Here is an 18,271-nt window from a genome sequence, read left to right on the forward strand (position 1 = left end):
AATTCTTCAGGTAATATACACATCAAGCCAGAGTCTGAGGCCCACGGTGGTCTCCTCATGAAGCAGACTCAGGAGGTGGTCAGCCCACAGCAGTGGTCCTTTCTCTGCTCAGATTCACAACTGATACTGATCTACTGCATTACCATCAGTGAGAAACACCAAAGTGGTGCTCTGGGGAAAGGTGAAGATAAAATGCAGAAGGAATTAAAGAAATTAATAGAATTATATCCGATCCTTTCTGAATTTAGTGATACTTTTGCTATTTCTATAAAAGCTTGTGGTTCAGTTTGCTAATTACTCAGAGTGCTTTTTGGTATGCCCACAAAACATCCATGTGCAGTGTTTACACATTTCACTGAAATGTTTCACATTTCACACATTACTGCTGTTTCACCTCTTAGATATTGATGCCAACTCATCAGTAACATTTTGCATAGTGGTCAAACCCACCCATTTATAATGGAGACCATTTTGGTATTTATTGCTAGCAGGCAGTAGAACTTATTTTCATGTCTCAAAACTCCCCAATTTATTTTCCAAATCCTTTCTTTAGGACACAGCCCCACCGTGTGGCCGTTCCATGGACAGAAAAGCTGCTCATTAGAGCACAGACAGGTGCAAACACTTACCCACAATTTTCCTTATGTCCTCCTGCAACTCTAACATGAAATGCCAGTTTTGAATCCAACCATGACCACTGCAACCAGTGAAGACATTCCATTCCAAAATAGCCACAACCATAGGAAAAAGGTTTGCTTTGCCAAGATACTAATTTAAGGAGACCAAATCTTTGTGCAGTCTAATTTCCTGGTATTATGTGTTAAGGACAGGAAAGTTGAAACTACATTGCTGATCTTTCCACAGCACTTTCCAGAACTATACTGCAAGAATTTAACACTTGATTGTATGGGGAAAACAAACTAAGGCTTATAATTATAATATATTGGTAACAGTTTTTAGGATGTTCAGATATAAAATCTTTCTAGCTACTGTAAAAAATAGGTATTTAAATCTAATATTTTTCCTGATTAAATGCAAAAAGAGAACAGAAACTGATCTTACTTCTTTCTCCTTGTAAACTAAAGGTGGACTCTACGGGGAGTAGAAGCTGTTACATTTCTGCAATGAGAAAACAAATTCTGACACTCTCTTCATGGTTCTCACAGGTGAGATATCCCCTTGACTGGTCTTCATTTGCTTGAATCAGAAAAACCAGAGCAAATTTAGCAGGATATACAGAAGCACCTGCATATTTTTGCAACAAGCAGTACATCCGCATATTAAACTCAAATATCTTAATTTGGATACTATTACACAAAAAAGAAGGTTGTACATGAAGGGAACAAAAAGCAATTACAAAATTCCCCATCCCTTTACTTTTTCTGTTTTTACCTGGTAAACTTGAGGCAAATTTATATGGATGAAACCAACATGTAGGGAACCTGCATGTGTTCAAATAAAAGTATTATTTGATTTTGACTTGTATTTGGCTTTGATGTAACACAGGGATAAAAATCAGGAGAAGGAAACGTTTTTTACTGTTGCACCCAAATTTAAATATTGTGCAAGGAATAAAGAGCGTGAACTTAGCACCAAATAATTTTCAATATCATTGAACAATAAAAGTAATAATTAACAACTTATTCAGAGACTGTGGGGGAAAAAACCATAAACGAGGTATGAAAAAGTAGGGAATTATTTAGTTACAGTATTAGGATTTCCAAGTCGTTACATTTTTAAGGCAAAATCTTATAGTAACAAAACACATTACTAATGTGTACTAAAATAAGGTTATTTACTTAAAAATGATACATTGGACATAATCTGTGTACAGAACAAGCAATTCATGGTAAACTCAATAAGGCACCTTCTAAAGCAGATGCTGTACAAAATACATTAGTGTGTTACATTTTTAAAGTAGTATTCTACACTTCTGGCATATAACACACACAAGAGTGTGACCATTTGTCTTGTTCCACTCTTCTTTCATATTTTATTTACATCTTCTCCAGGTTAACTACAATGTTATTTATTTTTCTTGTATACAATATAGTACATTTCATTTTGGGCATGTCATGTCGGAGCACAAATGTCACTACATGATGTGGGCTTCTATAATTGCATTAAACAGTAAAATATCACAAAGCAACAATTACATTAGATTTGTCAAAAAAACAGAAGTAATGTGCCCTCTACTTCTGCTGTACAACCAAGGCTGAGCACCATGGTTCCATAAGGACTGGACTGTGAAACACTGCCAGCTGCTTTTAGACATCACCCCTACTAGGAATAAAGACTGTGGGCACAGGATGAAGATTTAACTCAGAGGCACTGTCAGGAGAGGGAGCAAAGGCTAAATCATTCTAACATTTCACAGAAGATGAGCATGTAACTTCCCTTTAAAAATATCTGCAATAGCAAAAGAATGTTTATTAACTTTATATCTCTGCATTTCAAACACTTTTAGACCATTAAAATACAGTCTGTTAAGACAGAGTAGTTGAAATGTATCCAAATTATTTGTTTTTTAAACACATTCAAATGGTCATTTAGATCAAGATCTAAAATTTGATTCTAGACTATTATGGAGGTAAGTTAAAATATTAATTTTACATTTCATTCAAGACCTCAAAAAAGGCTAATAAAGAAAACAATTCATAAGAAATTATGGATATTGGGAAAACTGTTTCTTGAGGAAAAATTATATTAAGTAAAATTCAGAATAAACTCAGAATGTAAGCCAAATTTTTTCTATAGGAATACCACATTTCTGGTGGAATTTACAAGTTAACCAGGAACACAAAAACGTTCCTTTTAGGTGCTGTAACAAATGAAGTAACTCCAATTATTTCCATATAAAATCACATGGAACAGGTTCAATAAACACAAAAATCCCTCCATTTGAGTGTTTAAGAACTTCCAAGGCACAGTCTTGGTATTCTCAAGGTATTTTCCACACATTTGATTTTTGTATTTAAAAAAAAACAACCAAAAATCAACCAAACAAAAAAACCAACCACATCTGCCAGTTCTGGAGGGCATTTTTTCAAATGACAAATGCTTAAAATTTTGACCTCCAAAAATGAGATTAATCATAGTCCAACAGAAGAATCTCATTACCCTCTCTGAACTTAAAGGCTTCCTCTGAACACTACAGGATTGCATAAAGCAACTGCTTACCTTTGGAGTCTGCATTAATTATACTTAGTTAGGTAAAAATTAATGGGCTGGCTTAGAGCACATTTTTTCCCCAAAATGATTAAGTATCAGTATAGACATTCTTTAGTGTTAATGTTTTGTTGAGCATCAGAATCAAGGCAGCTGCTGTTCAGCACAGCAAGAACTACACATGCATGATACACTTGAGTATGAACAGAGTAACTGAAGTGCTGATAAATTAGGTTTAAGGCAAAAAAGATTTTTTTCCCTCTCAAAAAAATCCTCTTTGCAGCAGTAGGCTCCCTCTATGTTAAAAGTAAACTTGAAAATCAATTTAGGTCTTAAGGTGTCTAACCATCCTATTGCTGCCTTGCAATACTTAACAATGGAAAAGAAAATAAGTGAGAATTTACAAATTATTGAAATTCATACTTCCAAAAGGGGCTTCCTGAAGAGCTAGAAAAAATGAACTAAAAAAATTCACAAAACATGTTTACATCAAATGATGATGTGGCAAATTCTAAAAGAAATGACACAATATTCTACATAGGATGGGGTTAATTTAGACAGATCTTCATGCTCTGAAAGTTTAAGCTAGCAGGGTACCTACATAAACATTTTTTTCCTTCTTATTGATAAAAATTCTAGAGAAGAAAACGCAAAAGCTTATCCCTTACTTTTTTTGGCTTATACCAAAAATTTTCCAACTACCTGTGCAAAAATTATGTGCGAAGACATGATTAACAATTTGAAAATCATCATAAATTTCTTGGCAATGGACGGAGAAACTTTTTTTTAAGAGCCCTTTATCATGAGGATTGTGGCACAATATCATAAATCTCTTGCTGTTTTCAAATAAGTTAAAGTTGACATACCTATGAACTTCTCAGCCAGAATACATATTAATACTTAAAGGCATTACTAAACAAAAGTAATGACTTTATTAAAAAAAAAAAAGTCCCTTGAAATAGCTAGTTTTCTATAAAATATGTAGAACTGTTAAATAAAGTCTGTACATCACGATAGAAAATAAAAATACTGCAATCTTTTGCCTGACCATTTACATTATGGGAACTACAGGATTAAAACAAAAAGGTAACATGCTAAAAGGTTGTAATTGTACACAAATCACATGACTTCTGTGTTACATTGCTTTGTATCAGTTGTATTTTCAAGGGAAATTTAAACACATCAAAACATTCTCTATGCAAATATTTTAAGACAACAAATAATCTGGCATAAATCAATCTGAAGTTTTAACAATTTCATCAATTCTGGTATTCTTAACTTTTTTCTTCAAATCTCAACTATGGCGTGTGTGTGTGCATATATCTAATTGTACAGATGTACCTAGGACTAGGTATTTATAGTTTTTTTTTTTTTTTACTAAAGCACAAAACACACTGTATAAATAATTTCCCTTTTTAAAGTTATCTAGAACAAGATTTACAGTACAAAATTATAGGCACTTAAATTATCAAATAGACTCAATGGTTCCAATACTGTGTGTTCAATCTTCAGACGATTCATGCTTTGAAGCTTCAACTTGAGTTATGCTACTATTTTCTAACTTCCAAGTAGAAGTGCCAAAGGAGTTATAAATCAATAATTCTACTTTACAGTAACCTCACGGAGGGTTCTGGCTTCTATACACCTTGTGTGGGTCAGTGGTGAAAATGGCGGAACTTCAGATTCTCATGCAGATTTAACAGTTGGCACAATAAAAACAAGTTTTACAATTGTGCTAACTTACTGTAACTTCATGATTTAATTTCAATGCTATTCCTCCCAAACTCAACTAGAACTTGCAACACCCACTGATTTAACTTGTCTCAAATCTTGACTTCCACTAAGTGGCCCACAGATGTGGCCTCCTGTGTCTAAATCAGAGCAACCCAGCTCCAAATCTTCTGCACGCTGTGGATCTGATCTTCAACAGTTCACGTACTCACTTCTCCTGGTCTTGACCCTTTACTGCTTTCTCTGATCTTCAGAACACCCAGAGCTTCCTGCCTTCCCTCTTTTGTGTCTGTAGACCAGACTTGCTCTCAAGCCTTTAAAAACTCACCTTCTGCCTAGTTTTGTCAAATGATGAAAGAGCACATGGTAGAGCTGACAAATCCCTTCCTTCATGGGAAGACAGAGCCTGACAGACACCTATCAGAGTCCCAATACAGCAGGAAGGCAAAACACATCACCATCAGTCTTTCTGCTAAGATGTAAAGTATTCTATGGCAAAAATGCTGATTGCATGTGGCACTGTGAAAAAAATATGTCACATATCAGGGATCCAATTATGAAGCTCTCTCTAGACTGCAAGTGAGATGACCAAAGCAGCCTACATCTCTAGAAGAGATTGTTTTAAGCTCCTTACAGATTCAGGTAGCCATTTCTTAATTACTTAATGGTTCACATTTTTGCAGTTCTCCTTGAGACCAAATAAGAAACAGAAAAAAAAATTAAAACTGAGATTTCTGAAGATAACTTAATGGCAAAAGATTCGGTAGCAAATCTCTGATTGTGGAGCCACAAAATGCATGGAGCCCTGACCATAAAACTTTGTTCATTTAAATGGTTTCTTATATATTCCAAATGACAGCAAAATAATCCTGGCACACACATAAAGGCATAAAGAACTGTTAAACTGAGTAGTATCACAAACAGATTAATAACCTACAGGCTGTTTCACCAGAACTTGGTATGGATTGACTAGGTTTTATCAGGTAGAAGGCAAAAAAAAAAAAGCTTATATTCTCCATCTCTGTTGAATCCATATAGCTTGTTAGGCTTTCACAGAAAGCACTGTAATCTGAACATTCAATTCAGTACCCAGAGTTTTACTGGAGACTCACTAAGTATGATTGAAGTCTCAATGCAGCTCAAACCAAAACCAAACGTGTATTTTCTCAAGGCTGTCCATATATGTAGCACGTAGTGTATAGAGGCTCTCAGCATCATGGTCTATGAAGTACTGAAAGATTTCATTAGCAGCCTGTAGAAGTGTGCTGAGAAAATATACTGAATCTCAGTTATTTCCTCTTCTCTGTTTTTATCTTCCTCACCCACGTTTGAGTGAAAAGATCTAGGGAGTCCAGCTTTGCTCTCCAAAGTCAATTTCCTATGTCAAATCTTTACATCTTGTGATTCCACCATCTTGGCAAGCGTCTTCTTGATCCTCAAGGCAGTGAGCCTTGAGGCAGGATTATGAGCCCAGCACTCAGACATCAACTTCAATATTGCTCTTAAACACTGCAGAAAAAAACAAAGAAAAAACAAAGGCATGCTATTGAAACAACTGTTACATCCAAAGTTATAATTCTGCTTCGCTGTCAAGCTCTATTTATAGAACTTTCAAGTTCAAAAACATGCAACTTCCAAATTTTCTGCAAAATTGTTGGTAGAAAACTATTATAAAGAGATCTACTGAAGGAAAAAACCCCAAAACACCCCAAACCCAACATCCACATGCCAATCTTTCTTATCCCACCCCCTCACTGCCTAGTATTATGGTAGCTGGGACTAATGGAAGTGTTGATTTTCTCAATGATGCATTACCAGAACTTCAAGTACAGTGATACAAATATGGCAGCAATAAACAGAAATAACTCCACATATATGGCTGCAAAACCATAGATAATTCTTCAAGGGAAAATGAAGGTGGGACAAAAGTTCTTTCAGCAGTCAAAAAAAAAAAAGGTCAAAACTGGGAATTCATAGAAGTCAGGGACTTGGGGAAGAATGGATATGACATATTTAATTTGCTATGTGAAATAGTTATGTCTTTTTTACTGTGTTCAAGCTGTGGCCCTTCAAAAACACAAATAAATGAGAGTATTTAGTTTTATCCCTAATTGTCCTGGGATGTAACAGTAAAAAAGGAAAAAAGGGAAGAGGAATTCCACAAAGGAACTGCTTTACCTTTCATGAAATATCTTATGCCACAAATCAATAAGCTATATCTATTAAGACTAATAAAATGAATTTTAAATTATTTTAAGTTTTAGCTCCAATTAAACTCTGAATATATTTCACTATCTAAAATACATGATGTCAAGTAGAGCAGTATTCACATACTTGCATGCTGCTTAAGGGTACCTTCCCCTCAGACTGCTGAAAAGATACATTAAAAAGTACAGTATTTTGAATTGATCTCAAGCATGTCTTTCTCCTATTATTGCTATGAGGTTTTCAAAGTATCAAAATATGGGAATGCAGTCCTACTTTACAACATTTTAGTATTTATTAAACTAAAATGCCACCCCATATTAATGAACAATTTTCCTCTGAGCACACTCACTTCATCGCTGTTCCACCTGTTCGATACCACTGGGCGCAGGCGTTTGACACACACCACTTCTCTCATGTCCTCATAGGATGGATCATTTGGCACCATGTCATAATATGGCAACTGGTACTCTTCAACAATACCTGGAGATCATTGTGAAAGATGAAGAACAAGTAAAATAAATAAATCTACATATCTACTCTTGGATTTCTTTAGCTAGGAACAAAAACTAACTTTCTGCCATGCTGTTTTACTGCGGTAAAAATCTGAAAATTTCACTACAACAACAATTTAGCATAAAAGCTCCAATATTATGATTATTAACTTTAGTAGCTGTGATAATTCCTTGTAACGCCTTTGATTTTGATACCAAATGTTAGCTTTAGCTTTTTCTAATTTACTTCATGCTACAAAGAAGCACATAGATAAATAAGATGGAAGAATACAGGTGAAGATGCATAAGGATACAAAAGAAGAGTAAAAAAAAAGCCAGGATGAGTCACAAAAATATTTGTCAGAATATTACTACTGCTTTTAAGGAATACAAGCCCAAAGACACAGCAAGCTAATTATATTATTTCCTGGTGAAGCACTGCTAGAGTGAGGGAAGGGCCTGGTAGATTTTACACAGAATATTGAAAAGTTTACCTCCTGTGACACAGCGCCGAGCCATTTCCCAGATGATCAGCCCAAAACTGTAGATGTCAGCCATGATGTATGGCTGGAAATGGTTTTTATTCAGGCTTTCATCCAGGACTTCTGGAGCCATGTAACGTTTCGTTCCCACTCTGGTGTTCAAGGGAACGTCAACTTCATTGGTGTCACTAGATGAAAACATTAGCAAGTTACTGAACTGTAGACTGTTACAAGGTATGAAATCCTGTATGGCACAGCCACTAAAAAGACAAGTCTCTATCTCCACAGAGCTTAAACTAATAAAAGTATTTAATAATATTATCAAAGTATCACATCTTCAATTAAGTTTCAACTACCTATATGCTGTTCAATTTTTCTATGAAGAATTTACATGATTGCAATTACTACGAAAGGCTAGTTTTGAATAAAAAAGTTAGTGTTCATTTACTCCACAAAACTTTTCTTTTCCGTAAGTATTTTCATTGTTTCTTAACAACCTATTTTTATTGTGATGTTTACCAGCTTTCAAGAACTACATTTTACCCTCAAAATTGAAAAAAAAAACCCTGAAAGCAAACAACCAAATGATTCCATCTGCCTTTTCAAACTGGGTATCTGGTGCATGAAATAAAAAAATGGCATGAAAGTTTTCCCATGACAGAGGATTTATTACCTGTTAAACTTGACTGCAAGACCCAAGTCTGCAATGCAGCAGGTTCCATTTTTCTTTATCAAGATGTTTTTACTCTTCAGGTCCCTGTGTGCAATTGCAGGCTTGCCTTGTGTCCCATAGATTTCTGTGTGCAGGTGGCACAGGCCACAAGCAGCAGAATAGGCCAGTTTGAGCAGAGCCCTGTTGTCCAGAGTAGTGCACTTCAGAAAATCATACAATGATCCATTTTCATGGTAATCTGTGATCAAGTAAAGCTGCGTCCAGGAGCCAGTGCCTTTAATATCTGCTGCTATGAAACCTATGAAATGTATAAACAAAGTTACAATTTATTTGTACATAAAATTTTTGTGTAGTAGATTTAGTGCTAATTCCTAAAGCTGTATTTTCTTGTACTGTAGCAGAAAATACATGTTGTCCTTATGAAAACTAATCATGTAGAACCTCTGATTCTAACTCTATGTGAGGCTACCAGTCCAGCCTTCCAGCAAAGAGACTGCAGACATATTTCCAACCAAAAGCAGCAAAATTCTACACTTTGAGTAACATTTCATTAGAGCATAATAAGGGAATAATCCATCAGGTGATTCCACAGAAGACCCCTCAAGCCACCCAGTAAGAGCTCCTCCTGCACCCTGTAGTGGCAGAGCAATGTTCTGCTGCCTTACCTAGGATGTTTTCATGTCTCATGAGAACAGTTTGGTAAATCTCTGTTTCTCTGAACCAGCTGGCTTCTTCTGTGGTGAAAAACACTTTGACTGCCACTTTTTCACCCCTCCATTTGCCCATCCACACTTCACCATATCGTCCTTTTCCAACTTGCCTCACCATCTGAATTTGTTTGGCAATAGTGCGCTGAACCTAAGAAAAAAAAAATTGGACTCATTATTGCTGCCTCCAAGGTATAAAAAAAACCCCAAAACTATTTAAGTCATCTCAACTTCTAACTGAAGGTTATGTTCTCTTCCATTTTATTTCTGATTTATAAATAGTCATCTGTCTCACTGGCTGATTTTTATGCCAGTATTATATAGGATGGTGAAGGAACAAAATTATGAATAATTATCACAAAAGGTTTGAGTTGAAAAGGATCCTAAAGATCATCTACTTCCAACTCCTCTGTCATGGGTGGGGACACCTTCCACTAGAACAGGTTGCTTAAATCCCCATCCAGACTGGACTTGAACACTGCCAGGGATGGAGCATTCACAGCTTCTGTTCCAGTGCCTCAACATCCTCAGTGAAGAATTTCTTTCTAATATCCCATCTAAACCTACTCTCAGTTTAAAGCCATTTCCCCTTGTCCTGTGTCTACATGCCCTTGTAAGAAGTCCCTCTCTGGCTTTTCTATTTTAATGGTCAGTTGATACTAAGAAAGAAAAATCTCTGAGTTCACTCAATTTGATACCTGTATTAGCCATTTCTTGTATTTTTATCCTAATAGCTGTAGGCTCTAAGGTTTCTTGGAATTCTGCTGATGCCAACAGATTTTTTTAACATATCTGACACTTAACTTTAATTAACTATGTGAAGATGGGCTTTAAACATGTTCAGTTTGTACTTCACTGTCATCATAATGGCCTATAAAATAATCAGCATTTTGTATGAACAAACAGCTTTCTTCTAGGCATTAGATCCAAACCAAACTTTGTATGTGACGGAGAGAAATTCAGTGAAGAAAAATCTCAAGTGTATGACTAACCAACAGTGGCAGTCCTGATCCACTCCCAGAACTCTGTGACTGGTCAATAAGGTCTTTTAATGACTCCCCAGCTGGAATAAATGCTTCATCTTGTTCCAGGTCACGATTATAACAGTGCCTCTTTGCCATCGACTTACAGTAATGTCTGCAAAAGTAACACAAGCTAAGATGAACTCCAAAACACTCAAAATATGTAACAAACTGATCTAGGAAAGGAGCTATTTAAATATTCACACCTTCTCAAAAGAAAAAACAGAGAAGCAGATGTTACTGTATTTTTTCTTTTCCTGAAATGTAACTTATATAGCTTTCTAATGTTAAGAAGCTTTTGTAATGCATGTACAGGTTTGTCAGCTGATTATCAGCGAGGGGGAAACCCACCATTTTTAATACTCAACTCTCAGCCACAGTTACCAGCACAACATGGCTGATTTTGAGATAAATGAACAGACAGAACCTTGAACCACAGCAGCTGAGGCTGACACAAGCCTTGGAAACTTCTAGAACACTGATCACCTCCAGCACAGGGCTGGTGCTAACAGAAGCACCTGAATGAACTGCCTTAGCTCAGCTGGACAATTAGTTTTGAAACTCAGCAGAAAATCTCAGAAGCAGATGAAATTTAGCTATTGAAAGTGACTGAAGACCCAAAAGCATAATGACCAGGATGATACTCCTGTTTACCAGCTGCTTTAGCATTGAAGTTATGTGTAGCTTGCAAAACTGTAAATACTTTGTACCCAGAGGAAAGGATCAAACTCACTTAAATTCCCTGCTGTGAACATTTCATTTTACCTAGTGATGGAAACTGCTACCCACAGAAATGTGAAATTAGGTTATAACTGTTTCCAATCTACATATGATTATAACTCAGTACATTAGCAAAATAACTGTTCTGTTTACGCTGATTTGCAAAATTAAAAATGCTTCCAATAAAGAAAGTGCTTTCTTACTTGTAACAAAAGCAGCTAAGTAAGATGACCATGACAATTATGCAGACTGCCATAGAAATCAACACTGCCATCCAACGAATGCTGCCATCAAAAAGTCCATCTATTTGACAAAAAAAGAAAAAAAAGGAAGAAAAAAAATAGAAAGGAAAAAAAAGAGAGTTTCCAAAGTCTATTAATTAAACATATATTGTAAACAGTTTATTTAGGTATGGTTTCATATATTGTATATCAAAGTAAGTATTTATACCACAAAAGCAAAGATAAATTCATTTGGACGACAAAAAAAAAATTCAGCTTGAGATTTTGGAGTTGTTGGTCTTGGTTGAGTCTTGCTAGCTTGTTAGAAAAGAAATAAAGGATTTAGAGAAGATATAAAGCAACAGTTAGACCAGTACAACTTGCCTAGCAACGAATGAGTAAGCACATGAAAACAAACTATTTTCACTGGGAACAACAGAAAGAAGAGAATGAATTTGCAATGAATAGGTGTTAACAAGGTCTGAATAGGTTTTTTTATGATGGCATTCATAATGGTAAAAGCACAGCAGAGATTAAGAAAAACATTTTAAAAAGAGATCAGACTGTGGAAACAGAATAAAAACAGAAGATCACATGCAGTCAAGAAATGAACGCACTAAGAACAAGAACAAAAATGCCATGAGTGACTGATTGAGGAAAAGATTAACGTGAAAGTGTCAAAAAAGGAAAACTGACAATAGAAAAGGAAGAGAAGTACAGATCTTCATATAAAAATTACTGAGTAAGGCAAAACCCAGATTTGTGCAATACTGTAATTACATTTTCCCTTATTTCTACTGTTGATAAGGAACAGAACCTACACAGCACTTCTCAGCAGTGTGAACATAAGGAGGTGTTTACCTGTGCTATCAAGAGGGGGCAATGTTGGTTGCAAATCCTGATTGCAGAAATCAGTGCGGCAGCACTCAATCGTTCGGCGCAGCTGCGCTTTAGGTGAGTCCTGTCGAAGGAGAATTTAATGAACACTCAGATTTCAAAGCTAAAACAGGGACAGGAGATACTACAGCTACAACACAGCACAGACAAAAGTGTAAGCTATTTTATTTAAAAGGACTTCAACCACACCATTTAATGTGTGAGATCACTCTGCAGTGGCAGACAGACAGCATCTCATCTCTGAGCCTACATTTCATCTTGCATTTTTTTATATTTCATGAGACGTTTTTCAATTGTTGCACAGAAACAGATGGTTTCTACTTAAGTTGCTATTTCATACATGGGAAAAGTCTTGAGCTTAGTCAAAACCAGTTAACCATATACCAGTTAACCAATACCAGTTAACCGTATTTATTTAACCAGTTAAATAAATACTGCTCCTAGACCAAAAAAAAGGAGTGGCACAAAAATGAAATAGAAGTATGGCTCTGGTATAAATCTCATTTTTTCACCTTGCACTGGAAGTCTGAACCTTCATACTTCATGCAGCCAGAAGCAAGTGTGGGTTCTCCATGTTCATCCTCCTCAATGATAGCAAAGCAATGCCCATTAGTTCTGCAAGAAACATATCACGTGTGCTTTACCAGAATGTCTGTCATTTAATATTCAGCATTAGTTGACCATGAACCCATTAAGAATTCCTCTCAACACAGATACTAAGGAAAACAAATTTAGAAATAATTTTGTTTGCCAAAAATCTATTTACACTCATTCAAAGAAATGCAGATGTGGAAAGCATAATGCCATAAGGTACCCTGCATGTAGACACTGTGTGTTTTTAACTGATAGATTTATTATCAGCACAATGGCTGATCAGTTGCTAGGTCAGACAAAAATTAGTAAGGCATATACACAGTGCACACACTAGAGGGCATTAAAAACCAATAAAAATACCAAGAGGCTTGGAAGACAAAATACTGGAACATTTTCTCAGTTCAAAACTGTTTGTAAGTTACTGCCTGTGTTTACATTAAAAAAGAGAGCAGTGTTTATTCTACCTCCTTGGGTTCCACAGAAACTGCCAAGTGACACCTTAGAGAAACTGAAACCTATGTTAAAGTGAAGACTCAAAGTACAGGAGCAAGAAATATGTTTTCAACTGTGTATATTAATTCCTAAGGAAGAAAACAGAAGAGCCTTGAACACGGAATTGCAAATGGAGAGAAAAAAAAAGAAAAACAAGGACGTTTCAAAACATGAAAAAACCCACCTTAAGCAAGCATATAACCCATGCATGAGTCTGTTAGGATTCTTATACCTGTCAAAGATAAAACTTCCCTCCTGTCTCTACATGTCCACAGGTTTTTCTTTCTTTTCTCCTGCCTTTCTTTCATAGTCTGTAACTACTGAACATGTAACAAGAAGAATTCTCAGTAAATGTTGTTTACACTACCTTTTTGACTACTAGGTGAAGAAATAAGCAAACAGGTGGTCATGTCAGAAGGCTTAAATTTGGGTCACTTAATACTCCCCCAGCTATAAAATACCACAGGGTTACTTAAAACCTCTGTCCTTCAAAGCAGTTGCTAGGCTTAAAATGACCAGTTGTAAATTGTTCTAAGGTGTGGTGAAAACAGAGATGACCATGGCTTTTTGCACTCACAGAACGTAATCAATTATGGTCAGATCACCTCAGAGAACCTTGGTCAGCCTCCAGAAGCAGTTTGCTCTCTCAAAATCCAAAATTATATTCTTCAAAAAGCCTCTCTATCCTGAATGCAACACTTACATGCATGTGTTGTTAATAGCATCATCTGGACAATGTCCTGAGCAGTAGCATTTAAGAAAAGGTAAGGTGTCCTCTGGAGCAAGTGTTACTCCATTTGCTTGTTTCTTTTGGTCAGAATTTGTCTTCATTCCTGTACCATGAAGCATGCTGTCTGGCTTTTGACCTGGACACAAAACATACAAGTTAGCATTTCTTTGACAACTGCTCAGGAGTTTTATAGGCAAAACATGACAACAACAGTTATAAATATAACTCAAGTATACAAGGCAATCTCCTCCCCTAAGATTATAGCAGAAATCTGAGTTAATAATTTTATTCTAGAAATACCCAGCTGACATATTTTGTACCTTAACAGCAGATCTTCTAACCATATATAATCAATATAAACAGAAATATATTTTCTATTTTCAAGGTAGGGCAGGAAAGCAGTGGTGTAACTGGTTAGAATTTTCTGAAGAAAGTTTCTCTCATTCATGTGTTCAGAAAACCAAAATGCTGACGGCTTGATAACCACAACAAGAATAATTTTATGCATGACTGAACATACTTAATATGCAATTTTCTAATTTTCTGAAGTAATTTTTTTATAGATTCACAGTCTCATGGAAGAGCAGTAATAACTCCAAAATCTCTTGGTTTTTTTGATCTCTGTATGCATTAGTACTTCAAAACACAGCTAAAGTAAATCTTGTTTGCAAATTAAATTTCAGTAAATGACACTAACATCCATCCAAACGAGCTTTCACAGAATAGAAATAGGGCTGCATCATATTCCAAGCAGCCCTCAGTTTCTCAGCAGTAGCAGAGTTAAACATCATTCTTTCTTGATCATATTATTCAAGTGGTTTTCTGAATCTAGGCATTCAGAAAAAACATCCATTTTCTTCTTAGTGAAGAACATCCAGAATAAAAATGATGAACACTGTCTGCCTCATTGGGAATATGCTATGTGATTACTGTATCAGATGAGAACATCTTTACCCATCTCCTTCAGCTTTATCATACACAATTTTAATCTCTTTCTGTCCACCACCTTGGCTCTAAATCCTCAAGGTATGAATCAAATATAGAGAGAAGAGCCGTGAACAAGTTATCACTTGCACTGGCACAAATTACAGCAAGGTTCTGTGTGAGAACCCTGTTCTCAGTGTTGGCAAGATAAGCCAGCAGCCAGTCAGGGCCAGCAGAAGCTTTTACAAATTCAGTTATTCATAAATAAGTCACAATAGGTTACAATAAAAATTGCAGTTTTTCTAAGGAAAAGAAACCTGACCAGGAAACACAAAGTGTCTTCAAACAGATTCTTGGGCTTCCTGTCAAACCTAGCAAACATGAATTGCAGAGTGATGAGAACATTAGTGTCCTCTTGTACCTTGCTTGAAATATGTGCAGAAAAACTTGATTAAAACCTTGTGCAGACAGAGCCCACTGCATCACTCTGCTGTAACATCCACTGTGTCATTCAGACAAGTGCAAATTAAACACTTGTGAAATTTGATCCTACTGTACTGAAAATAGCAGACTTGCAGATTTCCTCATCTGGTTAATAAAGCACACCTAGTGCACTGTCCAATGCAGCAAAGTAATGCAACTGTGCTTCTTCTGGTTACAAATAAGAGACTATCCTGAGAAATACACCATTTACCCAAACACTGGCATCACAGAGCAGTGCTTTATTTAATATGTAGTCTTCAAAGAGTATTTCAGCAATGCCCAAGTTAAATAGTCCTGATCTGTACAGACTGTTCACAAGAAACAAGATCCAGTGCTAGAGTAACAGTAGTTTATTTAGTTGTCTCTGATTTAACCAAGAGGAATCCTGCACAACTGAAACAGCTCCTCCATCCACACCCCTCTCTTTCTAGATATTTCTTCCCAGCATAAATTGAAAGGTAATTTGAATATTTTGCTAGAGACATCACAAAACATTCAGTATTCACATTTAAGAGATCCTTACCTGCTCAGAGAACAGGTAATTCTACTTAATATTTAAAGCAAAAGCCACTGTACAAAAGCATATGTACAAATACCGTCTTTCTGATTTTGTTGAATGAATACAGTATCTTTCACAATTGGTGTTATAAATCCCTCTTATCTTCAGGAACATTCCACATGTTAAAAATCTTTATGGTACTTTATGATCAGTGTCTTACAGTCACTCATCCATTTTCCTACCCTGATCACTGAATGCAATGTTTTTTCAGTTTACTAGATGAGCAGTTCAAGGAACCCTTAAAGCATGGCTTCTCCTAGCTCAGAACAAAAAGAACAACATTTTTGTGCTTGTCTGGCATCTTTTACAGCAGTATAATTCTCTGTAAACTAACACTGAAGCATGACTACAGGTATACCAACCTTTTATACTAAAAGTGACATGAAATACATTTTCCCCCTTCATTTATTAAGATGGATTGCATTACAAGATTTATGAAAAACACTTCCCACATAAAATCCAAAATAGATAACTGTGTTCTCAAAGAAATAGCATCTTTGTATTTTGTTCCATTTCTATAGGCAAAGATTTTTATTCAAAGCAAGAACAGACTACAATTTCATTATTTTTGTAATGTAAAACTCCACAGTAGCCTGCTTTCATCTTACAGGTAATACCTGAATTGCACAAAGAAAGGAGGGGGGAAAAAAATCATTTCACTCTTGCATTTTTACTTCCTAAGACTGTAAGCAGAACTCTTCTTAGTGAGTACCCAGGAAAGACAACAGGAAAATTCTGAGGAAGTTTGGGATTACTTCACGAAAGAGTTTTTAATTGCCTCCACCTAGGATACCTAACTGTATCCTTTACTGCAGTACTGCAATTCATCCTCAGCACTTCAGGACTCATTAGTGCCCATCTGAAAGCTGCCAGGTATGGGGATGGGAGCCAAGCATGGAAAGACTTGGCTTCCATCCACCTGGGATGTTAAGAGGGCAAATGAAGGCCCTGAACTCACAGGATGCTTCATTGCTGCTCTTCCTGGTCAATAAATACTGAGTAAATGAACAAGAGAGAACTGAGGACAGGCCTAAAGAACATCTTGCTCCAAGGCTTATGTCCCCACCCCCAGAGCTCCAGCTCTCAGACGTTCACACCACTGCATCTTCCCCTGGGAACAGGACAGGCAAAGGGAGGATCATGTTTTAGGATCTTGTGACACTACACTAGTTGATGATGCAATTAATCTCTTCTTTTCCATGACACTTGCAGTTGTCACTCTGCAGTACAGCTAACAAACATACATACACAAATCTCACATAACCTTCAAAGGTGTAAGTGCAGTGTATTGTGCACTGAAACACAGCACTCAGAGACCTCAGGCACAGCAAAGCTTCCTTTCCACTATTTCCTAACCTCCACCTGCAAACTGCACAGAACTCGTGAGGCAAAACAATACACATGATCAATAAATGAGCTATGACACACTGGTGAGCTTGTTCAAGATCCTAGATCACTTCCAGCCTTGAGAATGACAGTATCTTAGACTTCTAAACATACAAACTGCTCTGTAATGTGCATTTTACTGCATTACAAAGTTAACAACATTCAACAAAACATCAGAGTAAGGGTGGAACATTCTCCTGACTTCACTGCAGTGTAAGACACGGATGAGAAAAAAGCTGATGGGACTTCAAATTCTGATTTTGTCTTCTAGTCTGCCCCATGATACACTGCATGCACTGTAGATTTCTACAAGTGTGAACAACTGTTACAGACAGGATAACACTTAAATGGTTTTCTGTTTAAAATTAAACTTTATATTAATAAAATAAATAAAAATTTCAAAAGCTAATAATAAAACAAATTGTTAAAACAGAACAACACCTTACAATGTATCATATCCAGCCTTTGATCAAAAATATAAATTATTCAAAGCACTGCTTCTTCCAGTCACAGAAAATAACTTAAGACTATAAAATGTATTTCAAAGAAGCACAGGATATTAAAAATCTCACCAGGTTAGAAATTTAAGTCTACTTGAAAGCACGCTTCAAATATGAATATTAACATGGATAAATCTTAAAAATGTACTGTGCGTGACACTGCAGTGTTACTAATCACTAAAACCCGAGTTAACCTCCTTGCAACTCAATGCCAGGATACAGATATCATTTCATTAAGTCTTCTGATCTAAGAAAAGATTTGTGTGACCCATAAAAACCAGCT

The 18,271-nt window shown here is 36.1% G+C and overlaps 1 protein-coding gene across 3 annotated transcripts in view; it reads right to left on the minus strand.

Moving 5' to 3' along the window:
• Window positions 1–1,778: 1,778 nt before the first annotated feature.
• BMPR1A (bone morphogenetic protein receptor type 1A) overlaps window positions 1,779–18,271 on the minus strand; it is a 73,832-nt gene continuing 57,339 nt past the window's right edge. For all 3 annotated transcript variants that reach the window (XM_063163972.1, XM_063163973.1, XM_063163974.1), the window contains 10 exons: window positions 14,110–14,272; window positions 12,833–12,935; window positions 12,285–12,384; window positions 11,406–11,505; window positions 10,453–10,597; window positions 9,419–9,611; window positions 8,754–9,051; window positions 8,093–8,268; window positions 7,457–7,587; window positions 1,779–6,408 (listed from right to left, as the gene is read on the minus strand). In XM_063163972.1, coding sequence (XP_063020042.1) covers window positions 6,283–6,408; window positions 7,457–7,587; window positions 8,093–8,268; window positions 8,754–9,051; window positions 9,419–9,611; window positions 10,453–10,597; window positions 11,406–11,505; window positions 12,285–12,384; window positions 12,833–12,935; window positions 14,110–14,272 — 1,535 coding nt within the window. In that variant the 3' untranslated portion in view covers window positions 1,779–6,282. The remainder of the gene's footprint in view (window positions 6,409–7,456; window positions 7,588–8,092; window positions 8,269–8,753; window positions 9,052–9,418; window positions 9,612–10,452; window positions 10,598–11,405; window positions 11,506–12,284; window positions 12,385–12,832; window positions 12,936–14,109; window positions 14,273–18,271) is intronic.

The sequence above is a fragment of the Melospiza melodia genome, chromosome 9 (assembly GCF_035770615.1).
Source record: "Melospiza melodia melodia isolate bMelMel2 chromosome 9, bMelMel2.pri, whole genome shotgun sequence".
Lineage (NCBI taxonomy): Eukaryota > Metazoa > Chordata > Aves > Passeriformes > Passerellidae > Melospiza > Melospiza melodia.